General features: G+C 31.5%; 1 protein-coding gene across 1 annotated transcript; it reads right to left on the reverse strand.

Annotated features, from left to right (window-relative positions):
* Nucleotides 1-98: 98 nt before the first annotated feature.
* LOC129303205 (uncharacterized) lies at nucleotides 99-4,400 on the reverse strand. Its single transcript, XM_054942354.1, has 6 exons — nucleotides 3,560-4,400; nucleotides 3,277-3,467; nucleotides 3,087-3,132; nucleotides 1,773-1,855; nucleotides 1,566-1,682; nucleotides 99-455 (listed from the first exon to the last, which is right to left on the reverse strand). The coding sequence occupies exons 1-6, from the start codon at nucleotides 3,747-3,749 to the stop codon at nucleotides 384-386; spliced, it is 699 nt and encodes a 232-aa protein (XP_054798329.1). The 5' UTR covers nucleotides 3,750-4,400; the 3' UTR covers nucleotides 99-383.
* Nucleotides 4,401-20,397: the final 15,997 nt, after the last annotated feature.

The following is a 20,397-nucleotide window of genomic DNA, read 5'->3' on the forward strand; positions in this document are numbered from 1 at the left end:
ACCCAATGACTTAAATTTTAGATCACGCAGGGTTTCTAAAAAATGACCCATATTTTGGATTGGAGGGAGTCGTAATTATAAAGTTGGTATGCATAGACTGTCAACATGAAGCATCTGCTGGTATATTTCTTTCTTCGTGCTGCTGAGCACATTGGCACCATTCATTTTCCTTTACAATTCTATCAATTGCTGTATCATAACTGCCCATAACTTTTCTTGATGCCCTCCCAAGGATACAAAAGGAAAAAGAACCCCTTTTTATCCTTAATTTTCAAACCAAAAGGAAGTTATGTACATAAAATGAGGCAGCATTTCCACAACCTCAAAACAGGCACAATTTGATATCACCATCTTTGGCAATCACGACCATATGATCCTGGTCTTCAAATCTCACCTGTCCCTAAGGGCTGCCTCGAGGTATCTCCTGAAGCCCAGGCTTGGTAATCTTTCACGAGCTGCTAATGCAAAAGAGATTCAGTAAATATATCAAATTACACAATAAGTCAATGATTATTATCTCAAGTCAGAACTAGATTATGTGTCTATTGAACCATGATGCTCTTCAGATGATCCTTCCACAAGTCAATCTCGAAATTGCAATTGTAAGATCCTCAATACAGGAATAAGTTAATAAATTACATAGAAAAGAATAAATTTGAAGTTTCATGGGATGTTAAATACAATATATTTTGTTATAAAATTATGATCCTGTTGTTTGTCTGAAAATAAATTTGCCCCAAGTGCTTAAATTTTAAATTGTGTCATTTACCACTTGTTTTCAATTACCACTTAACCACCCCGTAACATTTTATTGCATCAATTACAAAATAATATACTAAGAACAAATAATTATTCACAGGCCAATAAATAATAACAGGTGATAAGTTTGTTCATCCAGAACTATTTTGGGTTTTTTCAAATAACACCAAATTACTAATACCACGATGCCTCAGCCACTTTTGTCACAATTCCAGAAAACAGAATTGAAGTTCTACAAAAAAATATTCAACCAATTGAAAATTTCATCTAAGTTTGTCATAATATCATTCCACCAAGCAGCTCAGACGATGAGGATGCAATGCATTGAACAAAAGACAAAAGTCAGAAACATTAAGCTGCTATCATTCATCAGTCCGCTAAGCTTTCTCAGACAATGAAGAGGTAATGCATTGAACAAAGGCCAAAGTTAACAGACATTTAGAAATAAACAACAGAATACACTTTGATAGGTTATCTCACAAGAATTCAAATTCAATATCCATTACATGAACAGTCATACATAAGCAAAGTCTATAACGATTGATATTTGAGCACACAGACTGCCAATGAAAAATTATCACTACCATACATAAAATTCATCTAGTTCATACGACAGACAATGGGCCATTCTAAAAGTTCCAACGAAAATTTTCTAGGATCTCTTAACAGTAGACTGAATCTCAAAAGGCTAGTAATCTTCATCGACAATTGTTATCTTATCATCATCGTATGATTTGACCAATAAACTGAAATAAGGAAACTTGCACTTTAAATGAAAGTTGTTATTACATCAGTCGTCCACAAACCTGTGCCATAAAACGGGGAAGCATAATTCTAAGTATTTGTTCAAGAACTTGAGTCCCAGCTGATTCAATTGCTTCCTTCGGTATTAATTGGAATGCAAAAGGAATTTCAACGGTTACCTGGAAACCACATATTGATCCAAAGATAACTTTAACTGTGGTCCATAGTTACGCAATCACATAAAATTGATATAAAACCAAATTTACTACCTCAATTATAGTGTCTGAAGAGAACTGCTGCACCAAGGCATTATTACTATTGCTATCACATGATATCCGGTTCACCATCAAAGCTGTGTTACCATATTAAAGTATTGTTAAAGCATTCCTGAAAGTAGCATAGCACAAGGATAGGATATTTTGGAAAAAACTTAGTCTTGCAAATCCATAGCAAACCTTAATGATCCCACACGATTAAACTTACTATAGCCTTATGCCACTTGTCCTACACTAAAAAGTTATTTAGTGCATTATACCAGTAAAATTCTAGAGATTTAGAAGTTTACAGCACAAAATTATGGGAGCAACAACTTTCCCAATAAAGACGAGAGTGCCGTGATATCATTAACCTTTTAATTCTAGTTACTGATTTGCTTGGAGCAGAATGCCGGCCAAACTCATTTGGCCTAACTTTCATCCCCCACAGTTTCTTATCTTCAAATGCAATTGGACATCCCAAATTCTTGTTTTGGCACAGTAGTTGCAGTTCAAGTCACTGGTTTGAATTGGGCAGATTGCAGGGCAAAGTCCAAGATGGCCTAATTTTCATACGCAATGCCAACATTTCCTCATCTAACTTTACACGTTATGTAATGTAGACTGACTTTCAAAATTCTTTATTAGTAAGAAATACTCTCTCCGTCTCAATTTATAAGACAATTTTAAATAAAATCACACATACTAATAAAACTCATTAAATACATTTTACAACCTTATTTCTTTTCAAAACAAAAATATAAACTTTCAAAAATGCCCTTCATTTAATACTCCATTTATAAAAGAATATTAAAAGTAGAATATAATGGAAAGGGTAATATAAGAAAAGCATCATTAATAAAACCTCATTTTTGTCAAAGCATCTTATATTTTGAAACACCAAATCTCTCCCAAAAGAGTCTTATAAATTGGGATAGGGGTAGTAGTATGTACTATATACAACCATCCAGCAATTGCAATTGCTGTGCTGCCAAGGAGATCCAAGCTACAAAATAAAGGTAGACCAATCTTACCATGATAAAATATGTCAAAGTTGGGACCAAGACCACGTCTATTCAAAATTGGCTTGGTCTACTTATTTTTGGCTAGCCTGGTCTAATTCATTAAGAAATACCACAGGTGTACTTCGAATGAAAGTCAAAGCTTAGAATTGGCAACGTGGATGTTGTTGAAAAGTTCATGTTTTATGCTACAATTTGCACATAAAAGGAACAACACAATTATGTATTTATGCAATGCTGTAACAAAGCTTATAAGATAAAACGAGTTCACATTTCTATAATAAAATATTTAGCCATTGCTCCTTACCATCGAACTTGTCATTCTGAGCAGCAACAATTGGCGAACCCTCAAGCTGTCACCCAACATCAAACGAAGAAGAAAGCAGACGAAATAAATCCACTAGAAATTCATACGCCCAAAAAAGAAGAAAAAAACACTACCAAGTCAACAGTAAAGTCAGGGGGGAAGACAGAGCTGAGGGGAAAAAATGTCGTACCTTGCAGGACAGGAGTTTAATACAACACCCGTCGGGTTGCTCTTCCACCCTAACCAGCAAAACTGGACAAACTTCAAAGGAGAAGAACTTAATTTTATACACATAACACCTAAAAGTGTTGTCATTCACTCTCTCAATCCTCTCAGCATCCAGAACAGAATATTGACTGGCAGGCAACCGCATATATTCAACTGAAACCAACAAAAACAATTTCAAATTCCGAATTAAATACACATCCAAATCCAAACGGGACGAGGGGTTATTAAATCTCTCTTAGCATTACCTAGGGGACGTTCGAGTTGCTGAACAGTAACCGACTCCTTCCGCCGAGCAACAAAACGAGCTTTGGGGTTTGGATTCGCAGAAGCTCGAAGTGAAAGCCCAGAGGACTTACAAGCAAATCTTGTACAGAATGATTTGCCATGATATGAAATGGGACTAATTCTTACCAATGAAGAAGCGCTCAGTGCCATCAAAACTCAGCCCCTCTTGAAGCTTAGCATCCAAACAAAACAGGGGGGAAAAAATATTGGCTCTGGTCCTAAGGATAGTTGTGGGGTGAGGTGAGACTTGATATTGGGAATGAGACCCGAGTGCAAAGAGAAGTTGTGGTCACGAAAGAGAACCTAGGATATGCGCACGTGAGTCACGTGACCCCAGCATTTACCGTTACCAGTTCTTCGATGACAAGTAGTAACACGAAGTTGATCAAAACCCTGGCGGATCCCGATTCCAGAACTTGATCCGAAATGAATCGCGACGAGAATTCGAGGGGTGAGGCATAGTATATAAGATTCCAATGAGTCAAAGCGAGGCAATTGGCAGAATGGGGTAAATCCAAAAGTTCAAATACTTAATTCAAGTTCAACAATCGCAAGACTGATCAGCATCACTGAAATCCGAACACTCGATGAAAAGCTTAAGATGGTAGGTCTTTGTTGTATTGAGCGAACCTCGGGACTCAAAAGAATTCGTTGATGAAGGTGGTGGTAATTTGCATGGCTCTGCTAATTAAGAATTGTGAAGATTAAATGCATTGCAGATCAGCAACTCTTCTTCAATCTGTCTGAAGACGGAGCTTCCTTGGCCATCGTCACACCAAACACGAGCAGATGGAAAAAGCAACTAAACTAGCCTACGGCTACACGTCTACACAAAATGGTTTGCTGGCAAATTACAATCATTTTTTTTTTTAAATATAGATGCATTGCGTATCATCACATTTTTTAAAATCAAGATCCTGAAATTTTATATTTTAAGTTTTTTAAAAAATAACAATAAAATATTTTTAAATTATTTAAATGATATATTGATCTTATAAAATGGTATAATTTTTCTTGAGTTTCAAGAATTTTTTATCATTAGAAAATTATAAAAAATGACACATTTTCCCTTTATTTAAATTTAAAAGAATTTGCAACTTTTCTTTCACAACTTTTATTCAAATATTAATAATTTTTATTTTTAAATTCACAACAATTTAATAGTTATTTGTAAGTTTTGATTTATAGGTCCTGATATGTATTAAGTGTTAAAAATTTATAATTTTTTATTCATAACTTTTATTCCTATATTAACAACTTTTATTTTTAAATTTGCAACAATTCAATAGACATTTGTAATTTCACATCTACAGGTTCTGATAGACATCAGGTATTAAAAATTCATAAATTTTGTTCCTATATTAATAACTTTTGTTTCTAAATTCGTAACAATTCAACAATTATTCATGACTCCGCATATATAGATTTTGATATGTATCAAGTGTTGAAAATTTGTGACTTTTCATTTACAATTTTTCTTCCTATATTAATAACTTTTGTCTCTAGATTCGCAACAATGCAACAAAAAATTATAATTTATTAGTATCTTTTATAAATTGAATAAATCAGTAAAAATGAATTACCACTCTAATCCAAAAAATAACAAATTTCATTAATTTAAATGATAAGAAAATCTTAAAAAATGACAACTATCTAAGATTTTATTATTAGTTACATAATCTACAATTTGCATCAAAATACCCTACAGCTCTTTTGAAAAAAATATATGAAATGTTGAATCTTCTAGTGTCATCCTAACATATTAACCATTTCTCATGCCAACCTAAAACAATAAAATAGTCATTTGTTAACATTTTTATTTTTCAAATATCATAGTCTTATATTTGTTATGTTTTATTCAACAACAAACATTCTTCTTATATTCATAACTTTATATTGATCATTTACAACTTTAGTTTATATATTTACAATACAACTGAAAATGATATATCATTTATCATTTAGTCATGAGTAAGGATCCATATCCATATATAGCAGAGAAAATGAAGACATCAATCATAAAGAGAAAATGAAAAAATCAATTATTTCTGCACATTAACTCACATTAACTTCAACTATCACGAATGGGAGGAGAAATTTTCAAGAAAAAAAAGAAACTTACTCATATACAACACAGCTAACAGAGGAATCCATGTACAGAAACTCAAAAAGAAATAAAATAGACGAGAAGGAGAGGGAGAAGAAGGAGAAAGGGATAGAAAAGGTGAAAGAGACGGATTGGAAGAAGAACACGAAGAACAGAAGAGGAGGAGAACAACAAGAAGAAGTAGAGGCAAGAACTCACAAAAATAGCTCTCCATTAAGGCTTGAGATTTTTATTTTATTTGAGAGAAATTTGGTCATTTCATTTAATTTTTTAATAACAAAAAAATTTTATGGGACTTCAAAAAAATTATGCCATTTTATAAAATTAATTCATCATTTATATAATTTAAATAAATTTTTCTGTCATTTTTCTTAAGTTTTAACTGTTGAATCCCCTGCCATTAAATTTAACAATTTTTGCCATCTCACTTTTTATAATTGAACATATATCATATCACTCTAACAAATGATACTTGCAATTAACGTGAAATTTTAATTATTTTATTAATATCTAAAAAATGGCAGGAGATTGTTTTGTCGTAATAAAATAAAACTTTTATATTTCGTTTGATTGAAGAGAAAAATATGGAGGAAATAAAATTAAAAAAATTCCTACAAAATAATAAAAAAATTAATATTTTTTAAAATTTTTATTTTATTTTCTCTCCTTAAATATTTTTTTAACTTTTTCCTTATCTTAGTGAACTCACAAAAAACTCTTAATATTTTTTAAAAATCTTAATACAATAATTAAAATATTTAAAATGTCATGTCAATACCAAGTGCTTTTTGTTTGAGTGATATGACATATTATTTAATTTAATAAAAAGGTGAAATGATATAAATAGTAAAATTTAACAGGGAAGAAAGCAGATGGTCAACATATAATCTAGGACATTAATTTTAATCAGTTAAAAGTCAAGCAATGATATGCAAGCCATCTGAAGCTCAAAATAGTTACGTATATTTTAGCTTTTAAAAAAATAATTATTTTGAATATTTTTAACTTAAATAACCATACCAAATTCTTGAGAGACTAGATTATAATAAAGTAAGGTCTAGACATCTAACATTATTTAAAAGGTGTTAATTTTCTATAGGATTCTATAAGCGTCTTGAATTCTCTTACTTAAAAATTATTCATACCACAGTTGTATAATTTTATCCATACTTAAAAATTAACGTTTGATTAGACACAAATGAAAAGGTGAGTTAAATGGCATATATATGGAAATGCATTTCAACTATTTTTCTATAATCACATCAATCCCTAGATTAAGATATAAGGTACAATAAAATGTAGAGTTCTATGTTGATATATTTTCTCTATATTTTATACCTACATGACAATGTTTGATTGTGCTACCATAAATTATCAATATCAATATCAATATTTTACCAAAATTTCATAAACCATCTACAATGCACTTTTTCTTTACAATCTTGAACCCCATTCTGATTGACTGTGAGTTGGGGGAATTATGATTTATGAATTGGATTCTATTTTTTTTTTTTACCTATGTGTGGTGTGCAAGGTTAGGGTTTCATTGGCCTGCAATCATAATAGGCTATTCAAATTTTGCCTCTCCCATTTTTCTCATTCTTCATATCAATACTTTTCTTGCCCTCATGACTTCTTTTTGCATCATCTACTTTGTACCCTATCCCATCTAATTCATTGTAGTATTGCCTTTTGCGTCTTCTCATCTCCTCTCCCTTATTGTGCCACCTATTACTACTTCAACTCATAGTGTCTTTGGTAAATATGGAAGATTGGAACTCACAATGTCTATCTTCCTTATCTCCCTGCTTCATTGCACCACATGGTCTATCTCCCTCCCTCGTCGTGTCACCTGCCCCTACTTCAACCTGCCATCCTTGGTCCCTAATCTGCCTTGTATCTCGAACTCACGATGTCTTCGATGGATCTTGTCGCACCCGGAAAAATGCAACGCGGACGGCGCGCGAGCGGAGGTCCCGGCCTTCGCGACGGGAACCGGATCGAACGAGGAGTCGCCACTAAGATTTTGAGGGAAATCTCGGGAAATCGATTAATGGAGGATAAGGGTGGTCTGCGAAATCAAAGAATAAGTTCGGGAGTCGGTTGAGTGTGGGGAAGGTGTTAGGCACCCCACAACACCCATTCGTCAGAACGGTTACCTGAAGTTTGTTGTACTCTTTTAATATGGTTTTATAATTATTTTAATTATCCCTTTTGTATTCATGTGTTTGATAAAAATAATAAGAATTAAGTGAGAAATGTTTATTTATTTACGAGGGAGGACGGACTTGACTCAGAATCTGACTCTAAGGCCTACATACCCTGTGATGGGGATCAAAGTCCACGTAGTTTGGGCTTAAAAATGTATTGGTGAAAATATATTTTTTTGAAGAGAAATTAATTAGAAATAATTCATCATTTTACAAATAAAACAATTTCTAAAATTTTGATATGTGTGTTTTAAATTACAAAAGGTAATTTAATTTTAATTATTTTCTTCATTTTTGAATTTTTAATAAAGAAAGGAAAGGGTTTAAAATTATTTTTCTTTATGTTTTATGATTAGAAATTTTAATCATAGTACTTGCAGAACCTTATTGATTCATGCAGTAATGTAATTGCTCTAAATATCTGTAGAGATTCTAAAATCTCACACGATAAAAGAGTTTAGCAATTTAATTTATTTATTTATTCTTATGTATATTTTAAGTGTTAAAAATATATTTTAAGTGTGTATATACATGTTTTAAAGGTTCTTAATCATCATACCTGCAAAGCTTTATTGACTTATACGGTAATATAATTATCCTAAATATCTGCGGAGATTTCAAAATCTCACACGATAAAGGAATTAAATTTATTTAAATACATCTTTTTAGTTTAATTAATGTAATATATAATTTATATATATTTTAAAAACTTAATCGTAACATCTGCATAGTCTTATTGACTCATACGATAATACGATGATCTTAGAAGCCTACAAAGATTCAAAAATCTCACATGACCACAAGATATGATTGGTAAATATAATTATAATTTAAATTCATTAATTTAATTAATTAAAAAATGTTTTTTATTTTATTTACAAAAATTTGTGTATGTATTTACCATACAAATTGTGAATCACGATATCTGCGAGGATTTATTATCCTACACGATAAGGTAATTAATTTAATTATTTACGAAGATTCTTAAAATCTTATGTGAGACTTAAATATTTATTATAAAAAGAACATTAATTTTAATAATGGGTCTTTGGAACCCATATTAATATATACAAGATTGATTCTCATACCTGCGAAATCTTATTGATTTACATGATAGAGGATTATTCTAAATGCCTATGGAGATTCTTAAAATCTCATACGACAAATAGGTAATTAGGAAATTTCCATTTGCAGGCAGTGCATAATATTATGGTTGGCTAAACGATTCATGCGATGAAAGCAATGGAAAGAATAGAGAAATAAATTATTTTGACAGTTCACTATTCTTTTAACCTGGGGATATATTCTAAAAAATTTATATTTGGCATAAACTTTAGCAAGATCATAACCATGATAGATACAGCTTCAAACCACAATTACCTAACAAATTATCAACGATATTCTCACAGGCTTCTTCTTCTTTTTTTTATTTTGTCAAACACCTCTCAAGTATGTTCTAAATTCTAAAGCAAATATTTGATTCATGAATTTCTAATGCCTAAACATATATATATGGATCAGTCCACACTCTTAGCATCTATCAATATATACATGTTTATCAATAATCAAATCCAAATTAAGGGAGATGACACGATTTAAATATCACCTGAGTAACTTGTGATTTTAGGTTTGCATTCTTCTTCTTCTCAAGACAACACTTTCATCACCTCAACCTCAAGTATTGAACGTGTTTTTGATTCTTTGTTGCTTGTAAAACATCCAGCACTCGTGTGACATCAATTCAGACTCTCACTCGGTATCATATGGTATGCCATCGTTGCTTGACCAGACATGAAGATATAACCCATGAACATCAGTAGAAAGTGGACGTTGAAGACTCAAAATTTGTTGAGAGAATCATACACCATCTCCTCGTGAAAACACAGCAGCCAGATGATCAGGAACATGACGATGAGGATCCCCAAACCATTTGAATCTCTCTCCCTCTCTATCTCTAGATCTTACCGTGAGAGAGTAATAAAATGTAAGATCTCTCTCTTTCCCTCTACCTGTGCTCTTTCACCCTCGGTCTCTCCTCTTTCTCCAACTTCTTCTCCATCCTTCTCTTGTTCGTTTTTTTGTGCTCTCTTCTCTACTTTCTTCTGGTCCTTGTTTCTTCTTCTTTTTCGTCCGATTCTCTCCTCCTCCTTTGCCGGTGTTTTTCTTTCTGTCTCCTCCTCCCTATCGTCCTTGGCTCTCTCTTTTTCCAGTTTTGGATCAGTCTCCTCCTACGTTTCTCTTCTTTTTTCTGTCTCGAACCTATCCGTGTTTCATGCTCTGTTTTTCTTGATTTTTCGGTCTTTCGTTCTGTCCTCTCTTTTTTTTTCTTCTCTTCCTGTTTTCCTCTCTTCCCTTCCAGCTTTCCTCTCTTCTCGTCTTAGCTCTCTGTTTCACGTCCTTCGGTCATCTCTCCGCTGTCACTGTCTTTCTTTTTTTTCTTCCCTTCTTGCTCTGTTTTTTAGCCCCTTCCGTCCTCTCTCATTCTCTGCTATTTTCTGCATTTTTATACTCTCTTTTATGCACTTGTCTACTGCCATCCCATGCGTGTATCTCCAGCTCTGTTTTTCTTTGCTTCTTCGTACGTGCATGCGTCTCTCTTTCTTCTTTCTGTGTATTTTTCTCTGCGCGTATCAGCTGGTGTGTTGGGTTCAGTTTCTGTGTTTCATGTGTGCTTCTTTTTTGCATGACTCTTCCTTCTCTTTAGTTCTACATCTCTCTTTCTTCATCTCTGTCTCTCTGCATTTTCAGCTGGCATATGCTCTTCTCCTTCTTCTGTTCTGTTAGTTTTTTTGTCTGGTCTTTTCTTTTGTGCTCTTTGGCCGAAAAGTCTGCTCTCTTTGTGTTGTCCGTAGCTCTGATTTTGTGTATTGTCTTTGCATGCATGCTTGTTCTTCTTCTACGTACGGTAGTCTGTGTGTGTGCACATCATAGTTGCTGCTCCTTCTTTTGCTGTGCTTTTATGCTCGCGTGTGGGTGTTGTTTCTGCATTTTGTGTCTCTGTTTTTGCTGTTTTCTCCTTTTCCTGCTGCATGGCTGAGAGACAGAGAGAGTGTGTGTGTGTATGCGTGTATTTCATGTGTTATGTATTTGTTCCTTCTTCTTTTTCTTTTTTTTCATTCTTTAATGCCCCTTTTTTTTATTAATTAGATTGAGGGGGAGAAAGAAAAGTCTAATTTTAAAACATATATTTTTAAATGAAAAACAAAAGATTTAAGGAGAGAAATTTAAAAATAGTTGAGTCTCAAAAATTGATTCCCAATATCTTTGAATGGTTGGGATAATTTGAGAGAGATTTTTTAAAAAATTTAAGCAAGATTTTTTTTGAAAATATAATCCTAAAAAAGGATTAAATTTCATTTTTGTATTTTTTATATTTTTTAATTATTTATTATTAAATTGAAAAAAAATGTCCGGACAAAATACGGTATTCACAGATCTGAACTATAAAGTTTACACTCAGACTAAGTAAGTTACCTGATTATGATTCATGTAATGACCTTTGTCATCAACCAATCATAAACTCACATAATTAAACCAATCACTAAAACTAAGGATCAACCTTGATTAAAGTTATTTTCTCAATTGACTTTAAAAGTATTAGGAATGATGGAATCCTAAAATTATTTGAAGAAGATTATGATGTATAAACACTTGAAAAATACTTAAAATCATAGTGTAGAAGTTTGCAAAAACATGAAAATAAGTTGAGCATTTAAACCTAGTTCAAATAAGGGCAAAATAGATATTTTAGCGAAATTGACATGTCCATCATAGCCTATTACATGTCCACCACGGCAAGTGGCAAAGAGGCCACAGCTAATTCATCATAGCGGCCAATTCATGTGTAACATCCACCCTAGCAGATGCACATTTACAACATATATCGAACAGCCTTAACTATTGACTTCTGAGGTACTTATTTTATAATTCCAACCTTAAATTAAGGTGATACAATTATCCACATGTAAATAATTAAGAGATTTATCTAATGGCTTCGGGTTTATCCTATTCCAATACCAAAAGGGAATTCTAAAATACTAGTGCCAAGGCAAGCTTTTAATACCACAAACACCACTAAAGTGTCTCCTCTCTTGATCCAAATTTTATTCACACTCCACATACATAAGCTGCAATCATGCATAGATCACATTATTTGTTTATATATATTGATCATAATCAAAAGACATTGCAACATCGACCCTTTCCAAAACATGAAGACCACACAACCAAACGCCTAAGTGTAAACAATAAAGGTCACAAGCAAATGTCAAATTAGTTAGCATGTTACAATCAATCTCCAAGTTAGCAAATTATGCATCCAATTACACTACCAGGAGACTAGAGACTTTACAACAACAAGTTCTAGTCATTGACCTTAAAGGATTTCCCTTCTCCTTTCGCCTTATTATCCCGTAACAAAAATGTTAACAAACAGGAGTGAAATTATACAATCTCAATAACTAAAGTACATAAATTCAAGTATATAAAAATATGGAAAATACAAGCGCATCAAGCAAGGAATTTGCCAATAACAACCTTTATGTATTCAACATGTATCATAAGACTAATGATCATTAACCAAAAGGCATATAATGCAATATAAATTATGCATGATCATAAGCACTCCATCCTTATATTTTTGACTGAATTGGGCCCACTCTCTAATTATAAAAGGTGACCCAGTCAAGGTCCCATACTCATTCTCGAATCATAGATTCTCTCATTCCAAACTCATAGAGTGTCATCCTGCCCAATCCAGGGCAATACCTAGTCCAAGGTAACACCCAATTTAAGGTAATAGTAAAGGACTAAAACAATGTGGCCTCATGATATTGGGGAGTATCACATAGATTTCCTTATCACCCAACTCTTTTATATGAACTCCCACCTATCTATGATCATGTAATATGCTCATGTTACTCTATGACATAACATGCATGCAAGTTTGATTAATTTATCTCATAGTCAAGTGCATTATCTAGCCATACATGAATAACCACTACTTAAGCTACATGCCAATATCATAAACTCATGCTCAATGACATATCAACATCATATATTTTAACAACTTTGATCAAGCATGAGATTACCCTATCAAGTCATGTATTCAACTTAATTCTTTGCATAGTGCCATAAACATTTAATCACTTTATCACATATTCACATTCTTTGTATATAAACTCATTAATTCACATGCTATAATCAATACTCATTAAGATATCAATAATCACAATACCATTTATTGAACTTCAATCATTCATACCATTTCATTTCATCACCAAACAAGCTCATGGCCAGAAATCATATAATTCAAAACAATCACTATCAATATGTTTGTATATCCATATTATCATTTTTCATTGCAATTGACAACATACAATTCATAATTGCAAACAATAATTATCTACAAGAATTTAATTTTTAGTTACCTTAACTCTTGTGTTACCAACACTTTGAATTTCAAAGGAGCTTTTATGCAATCAATCGGCTCCAAGAGTAATCAACTCTACAATTAAAATCATTAAACCTCATAAATGGCTAATAATAATTAATTATTCCTTAATCATGATTAAGTCCTAGTACCCCCATTAAACATGATTAAGCAAAATCAACCTCAAAACTCGCTTTCATTAACTTATTTAACCTTCATTAAGCTTAAACTTAATTAAGTAGTATTAATGTTAACTCTAAACCATTGTTTATCTATGTCATTAGCTTAATCTAATCCAAAACAACTTTAAGGTTTTGGATTTTAGCACCCCTTATGATAAAAATTATCAAAACAACACAAATAACACTTATTTGATCTCAAACAACTTATAAAATTTAAACATGATGGCTGACCATTCCTGAGAAAGAAAACTTAAACCAAAATAACAATACCTAGCTCAAAGAGAAAATTATACAGTAGGGAAGGATTAGAAGTATTACCTTAAGCCATTAGAGCCATAAAATCAAGTCTAATGGAGGAAATGTAGAAACCCTAGCAGGGCTCAAGATTTTCACACCTAGCCTTACCTATTTTTGCCTTTATGTTTCTATTTTGTGATCAGAATTTTAATTGAAATTTTTTATCATTGACCGCAATGAACATTGCTTTTGTGGTGGCAAATGCCTATTTCATTATGACAAATTGTACAGTTTGTAATTTCTCACTTAAACCAAATACCTTGAGCCCAAATTCGGCCCACAACCTAATTTAGACCCTAAATATCTCCCACATATGATTCTAGGCCCAATTTTGATTATAATTAAATGCCTAAACAATCAATTGATCTCAATCATTCATGATTTCTCAATTAACATCTTAAATCTACAAAAGTTTTAAATCAAATCCTCAATATACATATCTCCTTAATTACGTCTTTAAACTCTCTTAAATACTTAATTACTCTTATTTCCTCAATTAATTTAATTAATTCTTAAATTAAATTTTGAGATGTTATAATTCATGAAATGCTCTAATTCGTGATGCCCTTGTTAGTGATATTGAAGAATAAAGTTGACTTGGGATGTACAATTTAATTCATCTATCATGGAATTGAGGCACATCTTGGGTAAGGGATTTTGAGATGCTAAATATGCATGAGTCGCAAGATGAGGGATCTTGATTTCGTTTTTGTCACCTTTTGGTGCCCTACAAGATAGGCTTCACTGGCCTTAAGAAAATCATCCTGGAATCGGACTTGAAAATTATTGTGGATGCCCTTTATTCATAACCTGATTCACATTCTTGTCATCTTGGAGATTGTGAAGTTACTTAACTATCACTGGGTAATAAAATCCAGCATATTCCACATGTTCAAAATGTTGTTGCTAATAGATTAGCTAAAGAGGATTTAACTATTTCTTCCTTCTTAGATGGTGCCCCTCCTTATATTAGGGCCTTGATTCAAAATGACTATGGGATTTGAATCTACCCCCCTTACTTTTTAATATTAATGCATTCCTTTCTACCAAAAAAAAAAACCTTTAAATTCTCTATCAATGTTGTTCTCAGAGCTGCTAGCCATTGGAAGTTAGAATTGCATAAGGAAATATGGTGGAAAGGTTATTTGTTTAGTTTGAATGTTATGTGGTCATATGGTGATATTGATATATGATTTATAATTGGCAAATTGACTCCTGTACTACAAAAAAAAATTATTTACCTAGTTATTACATTTTTGAAAATATTTCACTATATGCTACAAATTTAAAACTAAGTTCATACTAAATCAAGTTTCAATTTTTTTATTTAATATTGTAGTACAAAATTCGATCTAGTAGAGACTGAGTTCTGTACTTATATAAAAAGAATAAATATTTAAGTGTAGTCTTAGGCTACCTCTGCACCCCACTTTCTCCATCCCTCTATGCTTTCCAATGATAAAAAATCAATGTGTGTTATATGTGGTCAGTTGCCTTTTTTCCTTCCAGCATATATGTTTCCTTTTTTTTTTTTTTTTGCCCAGGAGATCCCAACATATAATTGAATATCTTTATATAATATAAATAATATATTATGTATTAAATAATAATATATTATTTTATTAATTATAAAATAACTACATAATCAATAACAACATAAAATTACATAAATTTAAATCATAATATATAACTTTATGGCTAAACCATTAAAGATCATTTCCTACTGTATTAGGTTTTTGCTTTTGTCTAAATCTTGTTTGATGATATTAAGCGTGATGGTTAAAGTGGTCGCACTTGCAAATTTAGTTATTTATGCTCGTAAAGATTTATGTTCAACAAAGTATATGCCCTCAATAGTTCGCTTTTATTCTTTTGTTGCTAACAAATCACACCGTACAAAAGAAGCAAGCTGAAGGTGCATTATGATATTTTTTTTTTCCATTCCCATGGAAGACCAATTCTCTTCTTTTGATAACCATTTTGTTTTTGTTTTTTTCATGATTCATGAAGTGGTTGGTCGTCGAATTATTTAGCTATTATGATGTTGTTATCCTTTTTATGGTTTTTTTTAATCTAAAGTATTTATTATGAATGCTGTCTTAATGTTTCTTATTAATTGAGTAATAAGTGATTTCAGTAATCAATAATTATTGAAGTTTAACCACTAATTAATTGATCAATAATATAACTTAATAATCATTATTTTATGAATAACAATTTGCTTATTAATACTTAATATATTGCTTTTAGGAATGAAGAAAATAAGCCACGTGTGTATTTTGGAATTTTGATATCGCTCAGGTGAATGGAAGGGTAACTGCCAAGCCCATGCTTGAGAACTTTCAAGAGGCCCAACTTGAAGAACGTTATGTTGCTTGACCTGTTTCCTTTATGTCATTTGAAGTTTTTGTATTAAAATTAATGGATACTGGTAAAGTTAATAAAGGCTAATATCGATTTTTTTTAAGATGAGAATTTAAACTTTGAAAAATGATGGATGCAATAATTAAAACGATTTTAAAAAGGTCATTCTATCAGTATTTGTAACCACCATAAAGCTTTCAACATGGGGGTTTGAATTTAGTTTGAGGCAAATAATAAACTCAAAATATTTCAAGATATCAGGCGATCTAATGTCTAAAAAAATAATTTGTATATTGGATGATCTTTTTTATTTTGGAACATGATATTATGAAGTTTGTTTTGTTGTTTTGTGGACAATTTTACTTCATTTGTTTCAGAACCAAAAAAAAAAACCCGTTCTGCTTTTTTTTTTTTTTTTAATAACTCCTGGACTCCCATCTTGATTTCTTGGTATCGTTGTTTTTAAGGTGGTCCATTGTACTCCCTCCATTATTAGTTTCCGATTCCATTCATGTCAGTCAACTTAAATCTAAGGTATCGGTGTTAATAAGTTTTGGAATAAATAAGCATGGGACAGTAAATCTAACCTATTATTCAACATTCAAAAAATTATTTCTTTTAAAGATTTTAAAAATATTTTAAAAAACTCATGTTTTTCATTAAAATCTGCATTTTGAGCTAATGGATTTTGGTATAAATAAGCATGGAGTAATAAATTTTGAAGTCGTCAGGTAATAAAATATAAAAAAAATTATATTTAAGCGAGAAGACAACAACTTCAATTAGTAAAAGAAACAAGTTGTGAAACAAACAATTTGTTAATTTTTTTCCCCAATTTATATGGATACAAATAAGCTATAGAGTAGAATAAATTATTCTTTATATTTTGAATTTTTTAATTTAATGTTTATGTTTGAATTTAACTGTGTAACAAATTTTAAAACAAAACAAGTTATTATTATATTTTTATTTTAATCTAAATAAACTGCTGTTGATTACCATGTTATTGTTTTTTTATAAAATATTTATTTTTTCCATGTTGAAGAAATAATAACAAGTTCACTTTCCATTCATATTGTTTTTACCCCCACAATCACTAATGTATAGATTATAACTACGGGAGATATTCAAAATAAAAAGATGAAGAACAACGTATTGTTATGTAACAAAACACAACACAAACAAAGTAGCTCTAAAAAAACATGTAAGCATGAAACGGAAATATGTTGTAAACATAATTTGGTCAACCTTTAGAATAGAGATTTAACATGTACTGTAAACAAACTCGGCTTTGGACAAAACAACAAATTTGTCGGTCACTAGTTATAATTATATTTACCAATTATTAATTACTACTACTGTACAAAAGTAATATTCCATTGTGGCATTGTCATATATTTAATTAAGTAGTCAAATCCAATTTTAAAGTGCATGACAACAATTTGTTGGTCCTATACCTGACATCAATTTTTTTCTTTAAAAAAAAAAGGACATTACTAGTTTGAAATTTTCATATAATATAAAAAAATTAAAATATTAATCCCTTTAAATGCAATTGGGTGGTAACATAGACCTCAAGTTAATGCTGAAAAATGCTTCAAATTATTAATATCGGTGAGTGTGATTAATTACTTGTAATGGAGAACCATTGACCATTGCATGTGGGAAACAAAGTGCTGATCATCATGTGTATAAATATAATATAACAAACACTTGAGCCTCAAATTTGACAGAATACAAAAATAATCAAAAGAAAAAGATTGACTTAAATAGATCCCTTACTAGTCATTATTATCTTTAAATAGAATTTGAGTAATGATTGAGGATGATAGATGATGACAAAGAGTGAAATTTTAGTGATCAAGAATTCAACCATATCTTCGATTAATGAAGCTTTATGACATTTATTATTTACTTTGTTATCAATTGGAGAATCATAATTATGGATCTTTAGACCTTTGATGCCTTGATTCATTTGCTAAAATTGTAATTACCATCTACTGAATTTATTTTGAAAAATTATTGTAGAAATAAGAAAGGCATGCAAACTTATGGGCTCACTTGTAAACTTGTATACTAAGAGCCAACCTTCATCAATTGAAGCCCTTTCTAAGAAATAACTTTTTTTGAATAAAAAAATTTAGATTAGTTAGGTTATGATAATTCACTAACCTTGAACATACCTTCAAATTCAATGAATGTTTGAACTGATTGGTTTCTCACCCTTTTTTATTTGATACACACTTTGTACTATTTAATTTTAGGAATAACATAACTTCAATACTAAATTTTCTCTTAATTATTGATTTAATCTTTAAATTTTCATTCAACATAATTTAATTTTTCAATTTTATTGAGTTAAAGAATTATAAAAATTGAGTTATACCTAGTTAGAGAATTATAAAAACTAAGTTATTTTGAATCAAGAAACTATAAAGTTTGAGTTATCCTTATTCAAAGTTTAATAACTAAATCAATAATTAAATAAAAACATATGGGTAAAATTTATTTTTTTTCTTAATTTTATTTGCAACTTAAAGAATAATAATCATAATTAGTATTAATATTAATATTTTATAAATACCATGTTATGGAGAGGCAAATCAATCTTTACGAACGCGGGATGGCCAAGTCTATAGTGAATGAACAGTGCTTCATCTATTGCCTTTGTAACGTGGCCAAGGTCATTACCTGTTCCAGTTCTCCATCTATTGTTCTGTTATTATTATAATATAATATTATGATATTAGAGAAAGGGATTCGAATATTGTAGTATTAATAATTAATAATATTATTATAATTTTTGGTGATCCCTTTGTTTTTCCTCATGCAACTAATATTTTATATTTTATTTTGAATCTAACTTCTGTAACCCAAAAAAAGACAGAGAAAGGGGACGCCAGTCTTGCATCCACGGATAGATTAAATGGGAAGGTCGATGGGTCAGTTGGCGAGATTTCAATAATTTTCAAATTCTTGGTGATTTTTGTGTTGCCGTTTCGCACCACCAGGTGAAATTTTAAATATATTGTTTGCCCAGTGTGGTATTTGTACGTGCATAACATCGTCAGGTGAAATTTTTGTCATCATATTCGTGCATTTTTTGTCCTAGCATCTTCGTTTGTCCTTCTTTGGTTATTCTTGTGGTTGATCTTTGGGGAAATCGTGTGTTTATGTTGGTGGGTTCGTAAACGGTTTGTGCGGTCATGTCATTTGCTTGGTTGTGTTTTTTATTTCCCTGTCTTTTGTTCTTTGGATGAGGTGATGATTCATAGGTATCGGCGCAGAGGAAGAAGTATTATGAGATGATTGTATAAAGATGGGTTTGTTGATCGGAATCTACCACATTGGTGAGTTTTCGTATAGATTTTTTTCTTCCTTTGGTTTAATTATTGATTAATTTCCTATTTATAAGTGATATTTTCTACCCAGAGCTAATTGTCTGTCACCATATTGTGTTCATGGCCTGCTCAGTGAACTGTTCCACCATGTGAGGATTGCCCCTGAAACGTCTACATTCTGGACAAGGCTGGGGATCTTGGAAGTGACCTTTCCCTTTTTGATCGTTCGCCCATTTCATTGTTTCAGCTAGCGTCCCTCACTTCACTTGATCTGTCGGGTGTTCGTGATATTATGGTGGATTTTTTTTGTCAAAGGTCGTCTTCATGTGCACCTTCCAGGTGAGATTTTCGTCCTCCAGCTATCCTGTTGTGCATCATTTGTATCTGGTCTATTTTTTGTTCACTTTTTCCCTTCTTAGAGGATTTGTTTGGCTCCATCGATTTCAGTTGCATTCAGAGGGGAAGACTCGTGATGCCCTCGATGTTCTAGGTTTGTTTTATTCTTCAGGTCGTCTAAGCCTTGCACGGGCAATTCAGGGAACATTTATTTTTTGGCTTATAAGATCCATGCTATTGCAAATTTATACTTCTCGGGCTGATTTGAAAGTGAGTACTTTTTTGGCTTACGCATGTGTGCTTCTTTAATATGTGAGATTTGGTTTCTGCCTAATGCCGGGGTTGGGATTGCCCAATTTCCTTCACATTTATAGGGTTCTATGTAATTAAATGAAGTAGAAGAATATTATTTTGTTGACTAGCTGAAATTTGTGTCTACATGATGGAAATAAGATATTTATGTTTATTTTTCTCTCTTTTTTCTTTGTTTTTTCCCTACTGATTCAGATTTGACCATCTTGCTCTTGATA

The sequence above is a fragment of the Prosopis cineraria genome, unplaced genomic scaffold (genome assembly GCF_029017545.1).
Source record: "Prosopis cineraria cultivar Desert tree isolate PC_DT_omini unplaced genomic scaffold, ASM2901754v1 PC1, whole genome shotgun sequence".
In the NCBI taxonomy this organism is placed as follows: Eukaryota; Viridiplantae; Streptophyta; class Magnoliopsida; order Fabales; family Fabaceae; genus Prosopis; species Prosopis cineraria.